The sequence below is a fragment of the Symphalangus syndactylus genome, chromosome 9 (genome assembly GCF_028878055.3).
Source record: "Symphalangus syndactylus isolate Jambi chromosome 9, NHGRI_mSymSyn1-v2.1_pri, whole genome shotgun sequence".
Classification (NCBI taxonomy): domain Eukaryota; kingdom Metazoa; phylum Chordata; class Mammalia; order Primates; family Hylobatidae; genus Symphalangus; species Symphalangus syndactylus.
In genome coordinates, this window is record NC_072431.2 from 23,049,785 (window position 1) to 23,068,407 (window position 18,623).

General features: G+C 42.4%; 1 protein-coding gene across 20 annotated transcripts in view; it reads left to right on the forward strand.

Annotated features, from left to right (window-relative positions):
• HECTD1 (HECT domain E3 ubiquitin protein ligase 1) overlaps positions 1 to 18,623 on the forward strand; it is a 108,926-nt gene that overhangs the window by 21,428 nt on the left and 68,875 nt on the right. For 19 of the 20 annotated variants that reach the window (XM_055291575.2, XM_063645870.1, XM_055291576.2 and 16 more), the window contains exons 3-9: positions 10,700 to 10,934; positions 12,150 to 12,377; positions 13,487 to 13,768; positions 13,867 to 14,137; positions 15,169 to 15,245; positions 15,332 to 15,430; positions 17,829 to 17,943. In XM_055291575.2, the coding sequence (XP_055147550.1) occupies positions 10,700 to 10,934; positions 12,150 to 12,377; positions 13,487 to 13,768; positions 13,867 to 14,137; positions 15,169 to 15,245; positions 15,332 to 15,430; positions 17,829 to 17,943 (1,307 nt within the window). Of the gene's footprint in view, positions 1 to 8,987; positions 9,104 to 10,699; positions 10,935 to 12,149; positions 12,378 to 13,486; positions 13,769 to 13,866; positions 14,138 to 15,168; positions 15,246 to 15,331; positions 15,431 to 17,828; positions 17,944 to 18,623 lie in introns of those variants that run through there. The other variant, XM_063645882.1, reaches the window with a different exon arrangement.

Here is an 18,623-nt window from a genome sequence, read left to right on the forward strand (position 1 = left end):
AGAAAGTCTCACTCTGTCATCCAGGCTGAAGTGCAGTGGCACGATCTCGGCTCACTGCCCCTTCCGCCTCCAGGGTTCAAGCAATTCTCCTGCCTCAGCCTCCCAAGGAGCTGGGACTACAGGCACAAGCCACTGCCCTTTGCTAATTTGATTTTTTGTGTTTTTTAGTAGAGACGAGGTTTTGCCACATTGGCCAGGCTGGTCTCGAACTCTGTAAGCCAGGTTATCCGCCCACCTTGGTCTCCCAAAGTGCTGGGATTACAGGCATGAGCCACCACGCCCGGCCTGTTTTTTTTTTTTTTTTTGGAGACAGAGTCTCTCTTGCTCTTTCGCCTAGGCTGGAGGTGCAGTGGTGCGATCTTGGCTCACTGCAACCTCCACCTCCCAGGTTCAAGTGATTCTCCTGCCTCAGCCTCCCAAGTAGCTGGGATTACAGGCATGTGCCACCACATCTGGCTGATTTTTGTATTTTTAGTAGAGATGGAGTTTTGCATGTTGGCCAGGCTGGTCTCGAATTTGCCTCAAGTGATCCGCCCACCTTGGCTTCCCAAAGTGCTAGGATTACAGACATGAGCCACTGTGCCTGGCCCGTAGGATATATTTTGGAGGACTTAATTGGTGGGATTTTTTTTTTTTTTTTTTTTTTGAGATGGAGTTTCACTTCTGTTGCCCAGGCTGGAGTGCAGTGGCGTGATGTCAGCTCACTGCAACCTCCGCCTCCTGGGTTCAGGCAGTTCTCGTGCCTCAGCCTCCCGAGTAGCTGGGATAATGGACACGTGCCACCACACTTGGCTAATTTTTGTATTTTTAGTAGAGATGGGGTTTCACCATGTTGGTCAGGCTGGTCACGTACTCCTGACCTCAGGTGATCCACCCGGCTCAGCCTCCCAAAGTGCTGGGATTACAGTGTGAGCCACCACGCCTGGCCTAATTGGTGGGATTTAACTGATGGGTTGGGTGTGAAATGGGGGGAAATCAAGAATGATTCTCAGCTTTTTGGCTTTCTGGATGGTTGACATTTACTATGATGGAGATTTGGGAATAGAGGCACACATCAGGAGTTTTGTTTTGAATATACTCATTTTAAGATGCCTGTGATATTTCTAAATGGAGATAGTGATATTGAGTCAGTCTAGGATGGAGAAAATACTTACGGAGTTTTTGTGATATGTGGATGAGATTTATATTTGTGGTGTATGAACTAAGAGAATGGATGAAATCCATTAAAAAGGTAATTAAAGAGATAGGAAAGATGACGAGGGAATCTAGGAAGGAAGCTAGAGTGGAAAACCAGGGGAGTCATAAATCGAGAGAAAATTGAAGAAAATACTCATTCCAGACCGTGAAAGAAATGTAGCAGAATTATTAGGTATTGTGCTCATTTGGTTGGTGATCGTAAATTTATAGCGAGGTCAAATTTCCTGATAATGTGAATATTTTCTTTGTCAATCCCTGTTGACATAGATTCAGACCTAGGGAATGTCGGGGGTCATTCATTTAGCCAGAAATGGGGCAAGAGATTCGAGAGTTTTGCTCATAGAAGGTAGTCGAGTGCTTGTCCAATAACCACAAAGGTCAAGTTGAATTACCTTTTTTTTTTTTTTAAACAGGGTCTCACTTTGTTGCCCAGGCTGGAGTACAATGTACGATTATGGCTCACTGTAGCCTGGACCTCCCTGGGCTCATGTGATCCTCCCATCTCAGCATCCTGAGTAGCTGGGACCTCAGGCACGTGCCCCCACACCTGCTAAATTTTGTGTTTTTTGTAGAGACCAGGTTTTACCATGTTGGCCAGGATGGTCTCGAACTCCTGGGCTCAAGTGATCTGCCCACCTCAGCCCCCCAAAGTGCTGGGATTACAGGCATCAGCCACCATGCCTGGCCTCAAGTTGAATTATCTGTCAACACAGGGTTTCTCTGAAAATGATGCTATGAAATTCCCTAACAGTGGAAGCATCAGTTTTTTTTTGTTTTTGTTTTTGAGACAGAGTCTCTCTCTGTCTGTTGCCCAGGCTAGAGTGCAGTGGTGCGATCTCAGCTCACTGCAAGCTTTGCCTCCCAGGTTCACACCATTCTCCTGCCTCAGCCTCCCGAGTAGCTGAGACTACAGGTGCCCGCCACCACGCGCAGCTAATTTTTTGTATTTTTAGTGGAGACGGGGTTTCACCATGTTAGCCAGGATGGTCTCGATCTCCTGACCTCATGATCCGTCCGCCTTGGCCTCCCAAAATGCTGGTATTACAGGCGTGAGCCACCGCGCCCGGCCAGAAGCATCAGTTTTTAAATCTTACCTGTTTAAATTACAATGGCTGTATTAAAGCAGAATATCCAGCCAAGTATCTATTAGGAAATGACACTTGTTATTTGTTTTAGTTTCAATGTGAACTTTCAGGTAATACAATTCTCTCAACTATCTGTATTTTTTAGAATTCAGTAATTAATGTTGGCATTTTCTTCCCAAAGTCTTTGCTTGATTTATAGATTTTTGAGATTTTGTAATTGGCTTTTCAGTTGTGAATAAATACTATTAACCTATATGCATATGTGTGTGTGTATGTATATGTCTATGTATACATATATTTTTTAAGAGAATCTTACTCTGTTGCCCAGGCTAAAGTGCATTGTGCGTGATCATGGCTCACTGCAGCGTTGAACTCCAGGGCTCAAGTGATCCTCTTGCCTCAGCCTCCCGAATAGCTGGGACTGCAGGCATGCGCCACTATGCCAGCTAATTTTTTTTGAGACAGGGTGTGGCTCACCCAGGCTAGAGTGCAGTGGCATGATCTTGGCTCACTGCAACCTCTGCCTGTCAGACTCAAGCCATCCTCCCACCTCAGCCTCTCGAGTAGGTGGGACCACAGGTGCACGCCTCCATGCCTGGCTACTTTTTGTATTTTTTGTGGTCTCACTTTGTTGTCCAGCCTGGTCTCAAACTCTTAGGAGCTCAAGAGATCCGCCTGGCTCAGCCTCCCAAAGTGCTGGGATTACAGGTGTGAGCCACTGCACCCAGCTGGCTAATTTTTTAATCTTTTTTTTTGGAGACAGGGGTCTCACTATCTTGCCTAGGCTGGTCTAGAAATCCTGGACTCAAGTGATCATCCTGCCTCAGCCTTCTGAGTAGCTGGGATTACAGCAGTGAGCTACTGTGCACGGCTTAACCTGTATTTTAATTGAGTACTTTTGTTAGGAATCTTCTAATAGTGTTTTAAAAAAAAGTTTTTAGAATTATGTGTAAGATAATGATTACATCTATTTTCACTTGAATAATATGTCTTTATAACCACTTACAATTTTATTATTTTGGGCAAGGTGTGGTGGCTCACACCTGTAATCCCAGCACTTTAGGAGTCCAAGATGGGAAGATTGCTGGAGCCCAGGAGTTCAAGACTAGCCTGGGCAACATAGCAAGAACTTGTCTCTACAAAAAATCAAAAAATTAACTGGGTGTGGTGGTGCATGCCTGTGGTCCCAGCTACTTGGGAGGCTGATTTGAGAGGATTGCCTGAGCCTGGGAGGTCAAGGATGCAGTGAGCCGAGATCGTGCCACTGCACTTTAGCTCGAGTGACAGAGTGGGACCCTGTCTAAAAAAAAAAAAAAAAAGACAAAATTTTACTATTTCAAGAATTCTCATAAGTTTTAAGTTGAGTAATGATGACACAAAATTATTGGAATAGTTTTTGACTTAAAAGGCCCTCCACTGAGTTCAGCAGAATTTTTCTTCTCTGAAGACTGAATTGTCTGAATTTGAGTTAACACTGTTCACTTCAGATAATTTTGACCCATCTTGAGTTTCATATGCTATAATTTCATGTGTTGGAAATTTTATTTGCTATGCTAGTCTATTATAAATTAATAGGTAAACAAAGGGAAAATAATATACACTTGAATCCATTAAGAAAAAAAACTGTTATTTTTAAAACCTCACTTATGAGCAACTGAATTTATAACAGAATAAACTTTAGAGCAAATTTACCTGTTCTGTTATGTAAGTATTGTTAGCATGAGAGGTATCCAAGTATATTAACTTTGAGTTAACTTTCAAGAATTTATTACTCATGTAAGCCTTTTTGCTAATACATTTCACATAAATACAGTATAATTATATTTATGTATATTTTAAAATATAACAAATTCTATATAATTTATATATACTTTTTTATTAATTTTTTTTGCATACAAAAACAATAAACATTTTCTAAAAATACATACAAACAAAAAGATGCGTATCAAACATATTAGGAAGGTTGCACATGGGAAGTCGGGGAATAGAAATGGGGGTGGGAGTTAAAATAAATGAGAGAGGGACTTTATATGGATCAGTGATAATAACTCAATCCTCTATTTGACAAAGAAGAGGGAGAAGGAAGAGGAAGAAAAAGAAAGTGGGATAAAAGATCAGAAAGGGAGGAAAATAGAAAAAATTAGAGTATGACTCCAGGGTAGACCTGTTTTGTTGTCATTGAGTTGGTTGGTTGGTTTGTCTGTTGTATTCTTCATGTTTCGCCAAGTTGGCCAGACTGGTCTCGAACTCCTAGCCCGAAGTGATCAACCCGCCTCGCCCCCCAGAGTGCCGGGACCACAGGCGTGAGCCACCACGTCCAGCCCCCACATTGCTTCTGGCCTCCGTGGTAGACCTCCCAGACGGAGCGGCCAGGCAGAGGAGCTCCTCACTTCTACCCAGACACGGGGCGGCCGGGCAGAGGGGCTCCTCACTTCCCAGACGGGGCGGCCAGGCAGAGACGCTCCTCACTTCTTCCCAGACGATAGGTGGCCGGGCAGAGGCGCTCCTCACTTCCCAGACGATGGGTGGTCGGGCAGAGGCGCTCCCCACTTCCCAGACGATGGGTGGCCGGGCAGAGGCGCTCCTCACTTCCCAGACGATGGGCGGCCGGGCAGAGGTGCTCCTCACCTCCCAGACGATGGGTGGCCGGGCAGAGGCACTCCTCACTTCCCAGATGGGGCAGCTGGGCAGAGGCGCTCCTCACCTCCCAGACGATGGGTGGCCGGGCAGAGGCGCTCCTCACCTCCCAGACGATGGGTGGCCGGGCAGAGGCGCTCCTCACCTCCCAGACGGGGCGGCCGGGCAGAGGCGCTCCTCACTTCTTCCCGGACGGGGCGGCCAGGCAGAGGCGCTCCTCACTTCCCAGACGATGGGTGGCCGGGCAGAGGTGCTCCTCACTTCTTCCCGGATGGGGCGGCCGGGCAGAGGCACTCCTCACTTCTTCCCGGATGGGGCGCCCGGGCAGAGGCGCTCCTCATTTCTTCCCGGACGGGGCGGCCGGGCAGAGGCGCTCCTCACTTCCCAGACGGGGCGGCCGGGCAGAGGCGCTCCTCACTTCTTCCCGGACGGGGCGGCCGGGCAGAGGCGCTCCTCACTTCTTCCCGGATGGGGCGCCCGGGCAGAGGCGCTCCTCATTTCTTCCCGGACGGGGCGGCCGGGCAGAGGCACTCCTCACTTCCCAGACGGGGCGGCCGGGCAGAGGCGCTCCTCACTTCTTCCTGGACGGGGCGGCCGGGAAGAGGCGCTCCTCACTTCTTCCCGGACGGGGCGGCCGGGCAGAGGCGCTCCTCACTTCTTCCCGGACGGGGCGCCCGGGCAGAGGCGCTCCTCACTTCTTCCCGGACGGGGCGGCCGGGCAGAGGCGCTCCTCACTTCTTCCCGGACGGGGTGGCCGGGCAGAGGCGCTCCTCACTTCCCAGACAGGGTGGCCGGGCAGAGGCGCTCCTCACTTCCCAGACGGGGCGGCCGGGCAGAGGCGCTCCTCACTTCCCAGACGGTGGGTGGCCGATTTTATATATTTTTAATGTATATGTTTTCACATACTGATTGCTAGAGGGTTACTGAGTTTTACATCAAATTTGTTGCTTTATTTTTAGGAATCTGATTTGGGATTTTTTTAATCTTTTTTGTGTGTAAAGTAAATTTTAGTTAAGTTTTCATATTAAAAAGATAATTTTCAAGAATTTGGCTGTATTTGCCATAAATCGGTGGCTGTGTTACAGGAAATATCATGTAAATGAAAGGAGTCTGCCTAATCTAGCTGATTTCCTTTTGCATTGGCAATTAATGTATTCATAATAGTAGCTTATAGTAATGTCAGTTTTTTTTTTTAATTATTATTTTTTGAGACGGAGTCTCACTCTGTTGCCCAGGCTGGAGTGCAGTGTCTTGATCTTGGCTCACTGCAAGCTCTGCCTCCCGGGTTCATGCCATTCTCCCGCCTCAGCCTCTCAAGTAGCTGGGACTACAGGCGCACACCACCACGCTGGCTAATTTTTATATTCGTAGTAGAGATGAGACTTCACCATGTTGGCCAGGCTGGTCTTGAACTCCTTAGCTCAAGTGATCTGCCCACCTCGGACTCCCAAAGTGCTGGAATTACAGGCGTGAGCCATCGTGCCTGGCCAGTAACGTGAGTTTTTATTAGCAAAACTCACAGAAAGAAAATCTCATTGTCATATAACTAGTTTAATAGGAATATTGGCTGGACACAGTGGCTCATGCCTGTAATCCGAGCACTTTGGGAGGCTGAGGTGGACAGATTGCTTGAGCTCAGGAGTTCGAGACCAGCCTGGGTAACATGACAAAACTGCATCTCTACAAAAAAATTTTTAAAAACTAGCTTGACGTGTTGGCATACACCTGTGGTCCCAGCTACTTGGGAGGCTGAGATGGGAGGAAGGTTGAGCCCAGAAGGTTGAGGCTGCAGTGAGCCGTGATTACACCACTGCACTCCAGCCTGGGCGACAGAGCAAGACCCTGTCTGAAAAAAAAAAAAAAAAAAAAGAGGCTGGGCGCGGTGGCTCACGTCTGTAACCCCCAGCACTTTGGGAGGCCTAGATGGGTAGATCATTTGAGGTCAGAAGTTCTAGATCAGCCTGGCCAACATGGTGAAACCCCATTCTCTACTAAAAATACAAAAATTAGCCTGGCATGTGTTAGGCGCCTGTAGTCCCAGCTACTCAGGAGGCAGAAGAATTACTTGACCCCAGGAGGCGGAGGTTGCAGTGAGCCGAAATGGTGTCACTGCACTCCAGCCTGGGTGACAGAGCGAGACTGTCTCAAAAAAAAAAAAAAAAAAAGTTAAAAGACATTCTTTGATTTTCCTTGAAACCTTGATATAAAAAAAAATACATTTTACATATGTAGGAATATGCCCTAGATACCTTCTTACTGTTGAAAAAGTAACTCAACAGCTAAAAAAAAAATTGATTTTTCTGTCATAGCCAAGGCACAACAGATATTTCTTAGGAACACAGGTGATCACAATTAAAATCTGAGACCCTATGAGGTTAGAGCTCTCTGGGTTTTGACCTTTTTGAAACTGGCTCTGTTTTTTTTTTTTTTTCTTTTGAGACAGGGTCTTGCTCTGTCACCCAGGCTGGAGTGCACAGGTGCGATCATGGCTCACTGTAGCCTTGATCTCCTGGGTTCAAGTGAGCCTCCTGCCTCAGCCTCCCGAGTACCTGGGACCACAGGTGCACACTACCAGCCTGGATTGGTTTTTCATTTTTTGTAGAGACGAAGTCTCCTTGTGATGCCCAGGCCGTTCTTGAACTCCTGGACTCAAGCACTCAAGATGGGAGCATCTTGGCTTCCCAAAGTGATGGGATTACAGAGTGATCCACTGCGCCCAGCCTAAACTGGCTCTTCAACTATTCTTGTTCAGGAAATTCATCACATTTTAGGGAACACAGCAGGAACTATTATTCCCCAAATTAGCAAATACTACATTCCCCTATGAAATGTATTAAGTTTATACTAAGCATTGCTCTTAAATTTTATTTTATTTTTTTTGATGTGCAGTTTTTACCCTGGGTAAGAAAAATGGATGAATAATTGTATTATTATAAAGCATATGGTAAATCTATTCTTGTCATTTGATACTTGGACTATCAACTTCATTTTATTCTTTATTCAGAAACTACTATTTTCTAAAGAAAACACATTACTCTTTTAGACTGTGTTTTTTCTTTAGTATTAACATTTTAACCGTCTCTTCTCATTTCTTCCATCTGCTACATATACATATGTAGAGCATATGTAGTATGCTCTAACAAGGCTTAAGATTCTGATATGCTAGGCAGTTTTGTGACCTTACCTGAGAACTATGGGACTAGCTCTTACAACCTAGCCTCAAGGCATTTAATTCCTGACTTAGAAATATTACAAATGACTACATGTCATAGGTTGCCAGTGTTGCTGGCTAATAAAAAACACCTCTGGCTGGGTGGAGTGGCTCATGACTGTAATCCCAGCACTTCGGAGGTTGAGGCGGGCAGATCATTTGAGGGCAGGAGTTCAATACCAGCCTGGCCAACATGGTGAAACCCCGTCTCTAGTAAAAATACAAAAATTAGCTGGGCGGCGTGCACCTGTAATCCTAGCTACCCTGGAGGCTGAGGCACAAGAATTGCTGGAACATGGGAGACGGAGGCTGCAGTGAGCCAAGATTATGCCACTGCACTGGTCAACAGAATGAGACTATCAAAAAACAAACAAAAACCTGTGTTTAATCAATGATTACTCAGTCATTGCATGAAAGATGTCTTCTAAAATTTTTTTATTTTTATGTATTTTTTTAATAGTGAGTCTTGCCATGTTGCCAAGCTGATCTTGAACTGCCTTAGCCTCCCAAAGTGCTGACTGCAAGTGTGAGCCACCATACGGGCCCTAAAATTTTTTTAACAGTATTCTTTCTTCTGGACCCTTTAAGTTAAGAATCATCTAAGTGGATGTTAAACCGTAGAATTAGATATACTTTAACATTCATACAGTTTTTTTTTTTTTTTTTAAGACGGAGTTTTGCTCTTGTTGCCCAGGCAGTGGCATGATCTCAGCTCACTGCAACCTCCACCTCCCGGGTTCAAGCAATTCTCCTGCCTTAGCCTCCTGAGTAGCTGGGATTACAGGTGCTTGCCACTATACCTGGCTAATTATTTTGTATTTTAACAGAGATGGGGTTTCATCGTGTTGGCCAGGCTGGTCTTGAACTCCTGACCTCAGGTGATCCACCTGCCTCAGCCTCCCAAAGTGCAAGGATTACAGGCGTGAGCCACCGGGCCTGGCCTCATACAGATATTTCTTAAAGGCTACTAAAGGTATGGGAAGTACTCATTTGCATACACTAAGAATAGGAAGATAAATTATTCCATTAAAATATTGAGGGTATTACCCTTTGTGTTATCTGTAGCTGTAGTTTAGTCTGTCTAGAGAGATTAGAATGATGTATTTGATGTCACATAGCTGAGATTTCTACTAAATGTAAATTATGATCTTTTTATGTTTTAAGTGTTGATAAAATATAGGGAGTATTACTGATAACTCAAAAATTCTGTTTTTGATGGAACTATCTTGGACAGGTTTGTGTAATAAGTATTAGACTGTTAAAGGGAGAGGATGGAGGCTAAAGTTTAGTTTAATATGCTAGGCACTGAGCTGTTTTTAATGTGTATGATTTCATTTAATCTTCATAACCATATAAAGTATTTTTTTAATTTAATTTAATTTTATTTTATTTTATTTTATTTTTAAATTTTGAGATGTAGTCTCACTCTGTCACCCAGGCTGGAGTGCAGGGGCGCAGTGTCAGCTCACTTCAACCTCCCTGTCCTGGGCTCGAGTGATTTTCCTGCCTCAGCCTTCCAAGTAGCTGGGACTACAGGCATGCGCCACCATGCCCAGCTAATTTTTGTATTTTTAGTAGAGACAAGGTTTTACTATGTTGGCCAGTCTGGTCTTGAACTCCTGACCTCAAGTGATCTGCCTGCCTCGGCCTCCCAAAGTGCAAGGATTACAGTCATGAGCCACTGTGCCTGACCTAAAGTAGGTGTTATTTAGCTATTACTTATGCTTTACAAGTAAGGAAACAGATGCAGAAAAGTCACACAGTTGCTGTTCTTTTTTTTACCCCAGTCTTTTAGACCTCAAATCAGTGCTTCTTTCTGAAAAATATGAATTGACCAGTGTTCCTGGCCTTCTGGGACTTTTAAGTGAATAAGGAAATAAAGTGATACATTAAACAGTGTATGTGCTGCTTTTATGAGGATTAAGGAACATGAAAGTACCACTTAAGTATTTGGGAGCTTAAGGAAGGTTTCATAGAGCAGTTCATGTTTGAGGTGAGCGTTGAATTTTTTTTTTTTTTGAAACAGAGTTTGTTTTGCTCTTGTTGCCCAGGCTGGAGTACAGTGGCGTGATCTTGGCTCACTGCAACCTCCATCTCCCGGAAGTGATTCTCCTGCCTCATCCTCCTGAGTAGCTGGGACTACAGGTGCCTGTCACCACGCCCGGCTGATTTTTTGCATTTTTAGTAGAGATGGGGTTTCACCATGTTGGGCAGGCTGGTCTCAAACTCCTGACCTCAGGTGATCTGTCTGCCTCGGCCTCCCAATGTGCTGGGATTATAGGCATGAGCCACCAGGCCTGGCCATTTTTTTTTTTTTTTAAACATGCTTTCAAGTTAGTGCTGCTGTTTTAAACCATTTGCACCTTGGTATTTTCAGCAGCAATGAAATTAGCATGTGAGGATTGTTATGGAAGCAAAAACAATGTGAGAAATATTACCTAGTAAACATTCAGACACAGTATTGAGCACAGTGTGTTACATTATAACTTTTTATTTTCTATTATTTTGTTAATATTTTGCTGTTAAGAATTTAATAACCCTAGATGTAATATGATTTCTTTCACTACAGATGTCCTCCTCGCACTTTCTTACCAGCCCTTTGCAAAATTTTTCTTGATGAAAGTGCTCCAGACAATGTATTAGAGGTGACAGCCCGTGCCATAACATACTACCTGGATGTATCTGCAGAATGTACCCGAAGGATTGTTGGGGTAGATGGAGCTATAAAAGCACTTTGTAATCGTTTGGTTGTAGTTGAACTTAACAACAGGACTAGCAGAGACTTAGCCGAACAGTGTGTAAAGGTAAGTATTATTTATTGGCTCATTACTTATTTTTCTCAGACCTCTCAGGGATGAGTATTGGCTCATTTAAACATCACTTAGAGACTGAAAAATATATTTACTAAAAAAAAAAAATTCTAAAAAAAAAAATTCTTCCTATCTTCAGTCTTACTTTATTGAGAGTAGTTGAGAACAGTGGAAATCACAACCCTTGTGGCACCAAAGGAGGTTCCATAGGGCTTGCAAAAAGAAATCTTATCTTAGAAGGAAAACTGTAGGTGATTGCTATGTTCTGTGCTGCTTCAGTGCACTTCAGCTCCTAGTAGTCACTTAGAGATAGGTTATCCCTGTTCTTACCCACATCATTTTGTATTATAATAGTAACAATCACCACAACAACAAACACCACCCACCAGTGCTAGGCATTATTCTAAGCACTTTAAGGTATTAACTCATTTAATCTTCATAGCAACCCTATATGGGATAGGTTGGTGCCAGGAATATTATTATTATTATTATTATTTTGAGACAGTTGCTGTGTCTCCCAGGCTGGGGTACAGTGGCACGATGTCGACTCACTACAACCTCCACCTCCCAGTTCAAGCGGTTCTCCAGCCTCAGTCTCCCAAGTAGCTGGGACTACAGGTGCCCACCACCACGCCCAGCTAATTTGTTTTGTAGAGATGGAGTTTCACTATGTTGGCCAGGCTGCTCTTGAACTCCTGACCTTGTGATCCCCCTGCCTTGGCCTCCCAAAGTGCTGGGATTACAGGCATGAGCCACCACGCCTGGCTATTATTATTATTTTTTGAGACAGAGTCTCACTCTCTTGCCCAGGATGGGAGTGCAATGGGCGATCATGGCTCACTGCAGCCTTGACCTCCTGGGCTCAAGTGATCCTCTCACCTCAACCTCCTGAGTAGCTGGGACTATAGCACATGCCACTACTATACCTGGCTAATTTTTGTATGTTTTGTAGACATCAGGTTTTGCCATGTTGCCCAGGTTAGTCCTGAACTTCTGGGCTCAAGCAAACTGCCCACCTTGGCCTCCCAAAGTGCTGGGATCACAGGTGTGAGCTACCACACCCATCTAAAATATATTATTAAAATTAATTTCATTCATTTCACTTTTCTGTTTTTAATGTGGCACTAATAAATTTGGAGAGCGCATTGTTTCTGTGATTCTTGAAAATCAGGCTTGCATTCTTTCTTTACATTTGTTTTACTATTATAGGTATTAGAACTGATATGTACTCGTGAGTCAGGAGCAGTCTTTGAGGCTGGTGGTTTGAATTGTGTGCTTACCTTCATTCGTGACAGTGGACATCTAGTTCATAAAGACACCTTGCACTCTGCCATGGCTGTGGTATCAAGACTCTGTGGCAAAATGGAGCCTCAAGATTCTTCTTTAGAAATTTGTGTAGAATCTCTGTCTAGTTTATTAAAACATGAAGATCATCAGGTAAATAAGTTGCTGTTATATACTTTCCATTTTCAGAAAGTGACTTTTTTAGTGTCCCCTATTTATAATTATGATAGACTGTAATTTGTACTTTTCACTTGATGAAATCAAGGTAATTCCGTCCTCTTTCTCTAATTTTATCTCTCCATGTGGTAATCTCCATTTTGGGAATGAAACTTTTAAGATTATAAATGTGATATATGTTTATTCTTAAAATTTAAATATCATAAAAGTATTTTTACAGCTGTACTTGTACTGAGTGTAATTTCGCTGACTTGGTGCAATTTTGTTGACCTGATTTTGTTGACTTAAGGTAGATCTCATTTAAAGTAAATAAGACAGTATTTTTTATTTTTATTATTTTTTTTGAGACGCAGTCTTGCTCTGTCACCCAGAGTGGAGTGCAGTGGCATGATCTTGGCTCACTGGAACCTCTGCCTCCCAGGTTCAAGCGATTGTCCTGCCTCAGCCGCCCGAGTAGCTGGTACGACAGGCGCCCACCACCATGCCTGGCTAATTTTTGTATTTTTAGTAGAGATGGGGTTTCACCATATTGGCCAGGCTATTCTTGAACTCCTGACCTTGTGATCTGCCCACCTCAGCCTCCCAAAGTGCTGGGATTACAGGCGTGAGCCACCGTGCCAGGCATAAGACAGTATTTATAATCTTATCTGTAAATCCTTATTGAATTAGCATACTTTAGAAAGTAAAACTTGACTTTTAATGCTTTTTTATTGTTCAGATGTTATTTTCAGTTGATACCATAGATTATCGTGACAAAGGTACACATAATAATAGTTAATATTTTTGAGCTTTTACTATCCATCTAGATTCTTTATATGTGTTACCTCATTTAAGCTAACACAATGAGATATAGGTACCATTAATATCCCCATTTTACAAATGAGGGAACTGAGGCCTTAAGCAGTTTAAGTAACTTCCTCGGATTACACAGTTAGCAGTGTATGGAGCCATGATTCAAATCTAGGCAGATCACACGCTCAGTCACTTTGCTGCAGTTGCCTTTCTTATAGTGTCAGTATTGAAATGATCATTACTAACACTTTTTAGGTGAATTTTATCTGTGGGCATTTTCTTCACATCGTTAGGTTTCAGATGGAGCTCTGCGATGCTTTGCATCACTGGCTGACCGATTTACCCGTCGTGGTGTTGACCCAGCTCCATTAGCCAAGCATGGATTAACTGAGGAGCTGTTATCTCGAATGGCTGCTGCTGGTGGTACTGTATCAGGACCATCATCAGCATGCAAACCAGGTCGCAGCACCACAGGAGCTCCATCCACCACTGCAGATTCCAAATTGAGTAATCAGGTGTCAACAATTGTAAGTCTGCTCTCAACACTTTGCAGAGGCTCTCCGGTAGTAACACATGTAAGAATGTTTTTGAATCTTTGCTTTTTAATCTTCAGAAAAAGTGTTTTTGTATAATGCTAATATATTAAACTTCCTTCTTCCCATTCTCTTTCTAGGATCTCCTGAGGTCGGAGCTTCCAGATTCAATTGAAAGTGCATTGCAGGGTGATGAAAGATGTGTGCTTGATACTATGCGTTTGGTTGACCTTCTCTTGGTGCTATTATTTGAAGGACGAAAAGCTTTGCCAAAGTCTAGTGCTGGATCTACAGGCAGAATCCCAGGACTCCGGAGATTAGATAGTTCTGGGGAGCGCTCACATCGGCAGCTTATAGATTGTATTCGAAGTAAAGATACCGATGCACTTATAGATGCAATTGACACAGGAGGTCAGAAAATATTTTTTTAAATATAAAAAGAAAGTTGTGAGATAATCATATAGGCAGTTTCTAGTTTTCGGACAGTACTCTTAGAAATCCAGATAACAAAGTGGCACCCCTTTAATATTCTCCACTCTCCCTGTGTATAATTGTATAATTATCAGCTTGGTTCATGGTGAAACCTGAATAAATGCTTGTTGAATGAGTAAAACTTCTATAAAGTTTTAAATTTCTGTTTTATTACCTGAAGGAGATTTATAAATTCTAAGGTTTTCTCAAGATTGATAGAAACTGATGTGAATGAATTATAATAATGCAGATTTTTTTTGACTGCTGTGTGAGGTGATGAGCAAATATAATTCCTGAAAGATGCTTCTGGGTCATCAGATTTGTTCTGTGTTCTTTGGATTATAGATGTGGATTAGCCTCTTTTAGCAACTACTACCTTATTTAGTTGTGTATTTAGTGTTTTCCTTTCTTAATTTCATGTTTATTTTTAAGACTTAAAGCCTTGTGAATCTCCAGTGGCTTAAACATTTTCAAATATTTTTTTCTTTTTTTTGTGGGGAGACAGAGTCTCACTTTGTTGTGCAGGCTGGAGTGCAGTGGTACAGTCTCGGCTCACTGCATCCTCTGCCTCCTGGGTTTGAGTGATTCTCCTGTCTCAGCCTTTGGAGTAGCTGGGATTACAGGCATGTGCCACCACACGCGCCTAATTTTTGTGTTTTTAGTAGGGACGGGGTTTCACCATGTTGGCCATGCTGGTCTCGAACTCCTGACCTCCTCCCACCTCGGCCTCCCAGAGTGCTGGGATTACAGGTGTGAGCCACTGTGCCTGGACTTAAATACTTTTTCTTAGCTGATCTCAAGTTTGCTGATTATGTACTGCTTTATAGTTGACCTAAATATTTAAAATACTCTCTTGGCTCTTTATTTAGATGATGACTAATGACAATCTTAAAATGGTTCAGTCTTTAGAAAAGTTTATATTTTATTGGCTTTAAAAATACGTTTCTTTTTTTTTTCCTTCAAAATTTCAGCCTTTGAAGTAAATTTTATGGATGATGTAGGTCAGACTCTATTAAACTGGGCCTCTGCTTTTGGAACTCAGGAAATGGTAAGCTAATAAATAAAAGCTACTATTTAAATTAAGGATAGAAATATTAATAAAAAGCAGCTTTATGATTCGTTATCATTTTACAGGTAGAATTTCTTTGTGAGAGAGGTGCAGATGTTAATAGAGGTCAAAGGTCATCATCATTACATTATGCTGCATGTTTTGGAAGACCTCAAGTAGCAAAGGTAAAGTCTAGGTTTTAAAATTACTAATTTTTAACATTTACGTGGTTTAAAAATTAGAGTGATATAAAACCTTTTATTTCCATGCCATCTCCATCCACTTCATTCCCCCTTACTCACTATAAGTGTTTTTAATTCGTTTTTTCTTTTTAGTGTTTCCTAATACAGATTCAATAAAAACAAATATATATGTATGTGTGTGTTCCCTCCTTTTCTTATACACTCACCTGTACTTTGTTTTTTTACTTAATAATATAAATTAGAGCTCTCTCCCTGTTAGCATGTAGAGAACTTTTTTATATCTGTATGCATATCCTGTACTACAAGTTTATTCAACTAGTCACCTAGTGTTGAACATGTGATTGTTTCCAATTTATTACTCTTGGCAATGAATAACTTTGCCTATATTTTCTCTTGTTTGTATTCATCAATAAAATATTCCTTTTTTTTTTTTTTTTTTTTTTGAGACAGGGTTTTGCTCTGTTGCCCAGGCTGGAGTGCAGTGACACAGTAGCAATTCACTGCAGCCTTGAATTCCTGTGTTCAAACCATCTCATGCTTCAGCCTCCCAAGTGGCTGGGATTATAGGCGTGTGCCATCATGCTTGGCTAGTTTTTGTACTTTTAGTAGAGACAGGGTTTTGCCATGTTGGCCAGGCTGGTCTCAAACTTCTAGCCTCAAGTGATCCACCTGCATTGTCCTCCCAAAGTGCTGGGATTATAGGCATGAGCCACTGCACCTAGCCAAATATTCTGTTTGTAGAAGAATCACTAGACTCAGACTAGCAAAGGACTTTGGGGAGTTATTTTTACAGTTAGAGAAATTGAGGTCCAAAGAGGTTAAATGAAAAGGTTTACATCAAATATATGAACTAGGTGTCTATAATCTGCCAGTCGTGAAGTTATTTGGTATAGTACGAGGTTAGTCCACTCTGAAGTTGTGCACACCTGGATTCAAGTCTCAGCTTATGCACGAAAAAGGCTATATGACCTTGGACAATTTATTAAGTTTATCTGTAAAATAAGTATGTATTCTTAGCAAGACTATTGTGAGAATTAGAAAAAAATATTGTATAGATTTACTGTAGTAATCAGCATATTGTAGGTGCCCAAATGGTAGCTGCTATTATTGTCATCTTTACACTACAACAAAATTTTCAATAACAGGTTAGTAGCTTTCTAGCCTGAGAAGGATGGTCTCTTCAAGCCTGAATTCTATTTGTTTAAATTGGTTAGTTTTTAGAGAGAATGATGCTTCTAAGGGTGACTAATACTGAGTGAGCAAAGAAGGTTTTAGAGTTTCCCTTTCAAGTACTTTTAAAGTCAGCTGTTAGCAAAAAAGTTTTTATTGCGCCATTGTGATTAGGTAGTCTGGATATGAAATTATGAAAGGTTTAAGGTGTTAGTGGGTATAGAGGTGGATATATTGATGACTTTTTATTTTTGAAATAGGGTCTTGCTCTGTCTCACAGGCTGGAGTGCAGTGGTACAATCATAGCTCATGTAACCTTGAATTCCTGGGCTCAAGCGATCCTCATGCCTCAGCCTCCAGAGTCACTAGAACTACAGGCGTGTGCCACCATACTGGCTAATTTTTATTTTTATTTTATTATTTATGTATTATTTGTAGAGATGAGATCTCACCATGTTGCCTAGGCAGATCTTGAACTCTTGGCCTCCAGTGATCCTCCGGTGTAGCCTCCCAAAGTGCTGGGATTATAGGCGTGAGCCACCACACCTGGTTGACTTTTTGGTCTAAAATTTAATTTGACTTAACTTGGTAATTGGCAGTATATAGGAGGCGATGTTGTTGGTTGCCAGGTCATAAATTAAACAGTACCTCTCTTAAAGAAATTGGGAGGCAGAGTTTGATGGAGAAAGTGACATGTTAAGATGGAACATACTTAATTTGAGATGATGATAAATAACCAAGTACAATTAATTCATAAGTTTTTCAAGATACGATAGGCTGCTTTTTTTGTTTTTTGAGCTGGAGTTTCGCTCTTGTTGCCTAGGCTGGAGTGCAATGGTTCAAGCGATCTTGCTCACTGTAACCTCTGCCCCCTGGGTTCAAGTGATTCTCCTGCCTCAGCCTGCCAAGTAGCTGGGATTACAGGCATGCACCACTACACCCGGCTAATTTTGTATTTTTAGTAGAGACGGGGTTTCTCCATGTTGGTCAGGCTGGTCTTGAACTTCTGTCCTCAGGTGACCCACCCGCTTCGGCCTCCTAAAGTGCTGGGATTACAGAATAGGCTGCTTTTAAGGTACTAAGTGCAAAGGCAGAGATACAGATTTCCACCTGCTTGATTAAGTAATTCTGGAAAATCTTTAGTTTACATAGTTGGATGTCAAAGAAATAAAGTATTGTTATATTCAAGTTAAATGCTTTTCTTCTCTAGACTCTGTTACGGCATGGTGCAAATCCAGATCTGAGAGATGAAGATGGGAAGACTCCATTAGATAAAGCTCGAGAAAGGGGCCATAGTGAAGTAGTAGCTATTCTTCAGTCTCCAGGTGAGTGCTACATTCTTTCCTTTGAAGCCATCTACTGTTATTTTTCAGCTTTCACTTCCATAGCTTTCTGTAGACACATTAACATTATATAAATGAACTATCCCTATGAGGTCAAATAATTATATATGTATATCCTTACATTTAATAAACCTTTAACAGCTTAATTTTCTATGTTCTTTGAGATTGTGACTGCCTGATACCAGAATGACCAAAATCTAAAGTTCAAGGAATATGGGAATGTCAGATAAAGAATACTTTGGTATTGTTTAGATAGGGTAGTTTGACCAAAAAAAAATTTTTTTTAGGCGGAGTCTTGCTCTGTCACCCAGGCTGGAGTACAATGGCGCTATCTCGGCTCACTGCAAGCTCCGCCTCCTGGGTTCACGCCATTCTTCTGCCTCAGCCTCCCGAGTAGCTGGGACTACAGGCACCCGCCACCGCGCCCGGCTAATTTTTTTTGTATTTTTAGTAGAGACGGGGTTTCACCGTGTTAGCCAGATGGTCTCGATCTCCTGACCTCGTGATCCGCCCGCCTCAGCCTCCCAAAGTGCTGGGATTATAGGCATGAGCCACTGCGTCCGGCTGACCAAAGTTTTAAGTTTTCAGAGGGTTGATGAATCCAGAAGCTCTGTGAAATAATTTTTGGAACGAAGTATCCAAAATTATCTTCTTAATTTGTT